Below are 2,476 nucleotides of genomic sequence, written 5' to 3' on the forward strand. Positions count from 1 at the left end.
AAAAATCTAAAAAGGCTCTGTAGAGAGAGGAAGGGAAGGCAATAGTGAAAAAGAAACGGCTGAGAAATGTTGCCCTAACCCACTTGGAGAGTGCAAGTGAAAAGCAGAAACAGAACTAGAAAGTAAGAGGGGACATTCAGAAAATGGAAATGAATTCGTTCCTATTTAAGACACAGCCCTGAGGGAAGGTCTTCAGACATCCTAGAGAGCAGGGTCACAGAGTCACCCACCTTGGCCAGGACAGCAGCATCTGCAAGGTCCCCAATGGCCCCAACCTCAGCCTTCCTCACGGCCCTGGTGCTACTCAGCTGCAATGCCATCTGCTCTCTGGGCTGTGACCTGCCTCAGACCCACAGCCTGGCTCACACCAGGGCCCTGAGGCTCCTGGCACAAATGAGGAGAATCTCCCCCTTCTCCTGCCTGGACCACAGAAGGGACTTTGGATCCCCTCATGAGGCTTTTGGGGGCAACCAGGTCCAGAAGGCTCAAGCCATGGCTCTGGTGCATGAGATGCTCCAGCAGACCTTCCAGCTCTTCAGCACAGAGGGCTCGGCTGCTGCCTGGGATGAGAGCCTCCTGCACCAGTTCTGCACTGGACTGGATCAGCAGCTCAGGGACCTGGAAGCCTGTGTCATGCAGGAGGCGGGGCTGGAAGGGACCCCCCTGCTGGAGGAGGACTCCATCCTGGCTGTGAGGAAATACTTCCACAGACTCACCCTCTATCTGCAAGAGAAGAGCTACAGCCCCTGTGCCTGGGAGGTCGTCAGGGCAGAAGTCATGAGAGTCTTCTCTTCCTCCACAAACCTGCAAGACAGACTCAGGAAGAAGGAGTGACAGACACTTGGTTCATCATGGAAATGCTTCTTACAGACTAACAAGCCCACACTTCCTCCTGTGCTGCCATGTCACGGCCCCTCATTTCTTCTGTCATCCTGCCATGAACTGAATCAATTTGTCAAAGGTTTTCAGGAGTATTGAGCACCATCGTGTTCTGCTCTACAGGCACTGGTTCCTTATAGATGCCCTTGCTGATCTATGTATTTATCTATTTAAATATTTATTTATTTCTCTAAAGATTTATATGGACTCATCCTTATAGATGCCCTTGCTGACCTATTTATTTTTCTATTTAAATACTTATTTAACTATTTATATGATTTAAATTATTTTGGTTCATAAAGTATTATATGTACTTTTACATTAGTGTTAATAGAAGAAATATATACTTTGTATTTATTAATTTTTGCTGATTAAATTTTTACTATAGAAAACTTCTTGTATTTGCTTTTTCTTTATCAAAGAAACAATAAGCCTGCCTGTGTAAGCTGCCAAACACTGGTTGCTATAACTCATCTACCCAGTATAAATATATTCTCCTTAGAAGTAAAAGTAGACTTCCTCTAAGTCAGGTTGTATGAACACAGAAGTGAACATAATAAATCCAACTCTGCTTTTTTCTATTTTTGATTTTTTTCAGGGAAATAAACCAAAAAACAATAAGTTATAAATTTTTAAATATTATTTTTAAATGATACTAATTAGTATTAGACATGAATATCAATTATGCTTAATGCTATAATGAGAAGAAGGGAAGAAACAGAATTTCATCACCAAAAAGGGACCAAGCCATGTGATGATATAAAAATAAAACTATTAGGTGTTATCTATAGTTAACTTGTACACATTTGAGTGTAAATGTCTACTGGAAAATTTAGAAGCAATTTCATGAATTGTAAAACACAGGCAGAAGAAGGGATCAAATGGGAAAAGAGTGCAGAACAAGAAACAGACTTAGGTTTGAGTCCTATGACCTTAACCTTAAAAGGGAGTGGTTGCCACAAAGGAAATAGTGGGGATGGTCATATATTAAGAGAACAAGGGAGAAGGGTGAGGACACCATGACTGAAAGACTGAACCTGCTTAGAAGACTCCATGCACTCGTGAAAATGTATGTGGAAAGCACCCACTATACTGCAATGGTAGATGGAACTGGTAGCCTTAGTGAGAGCTTGTTCCATGGAATTAATCAGCAGAATCCATAGTGGGGAAAGTGGAAGGGTGATAAGGTAAAGACAATATTTATAGAAAATAGGATTGAGACATTTGCCATCTAAATTGGAGGACAGATATAGGGTGGGACCTAGAATAGAATGTGGATGGTTTTTTTCTCTGCATTGTTTTCATTTTTGACATGTGTTTGCTTCTGAAGAGAGTTCATGGATTTGATGAATTGATAACTCATATTGATGTTTAAATTTAATTTACTTAAATCATGACATGTTTAATTGCTTACAGTGATAATTTATCATTATTTTGATTAATATGGTGTTGAATGTTCGTAAGCTGCTCTGTGCTTGAAACCATCCGCCACATGGGAGACAGATGGACCTGACCTCAGTGAGAGCTGATAGAGGATGATAGGAGTTGACACGAACTCCCACTGGCAGTTCTTCACTTGGGGAGTCACTTCACTACT

The 2,476-nt window shown here is 41.4% G+C and overlaps 1 protein-coding gene across 1 annotated transcript; it reads left to right on the top strand.

Annotated features, from left to right (window-relative positions):
- The first annotated feature begins 264 nt into the window (after positions 1–264).
- LOC125119969 (interferon alpha-1-like) lies at positions 265–834 on the top strand. Its single transcript, XM_047767575.1, has one exon. The coding sequence runs from the start codon at positions 265–267 to the stop codon at positions 832–834; it is 570 nt and encodes a 189-aa protein (XP_047623531.1).
- Positions 835–2,476: the final 1,642 nt, after the last annotated feature.

Source organism: Phacochoerus africanus, chromosome 2, assembly GCF_016906955.1.
Source record: "Phacochoerus africanus isolate WHEZ1 chromosome 2, ROS_Pafr_v1, whole genome shotgun sequence".
In the NCBI taxonomy this organism is placed as follows: Eukaryota; Metazoa; Chordata; class Mammalia; order Artiodactyla; family Suidae; genus Phacochoerus; species Phacochoerus africanus.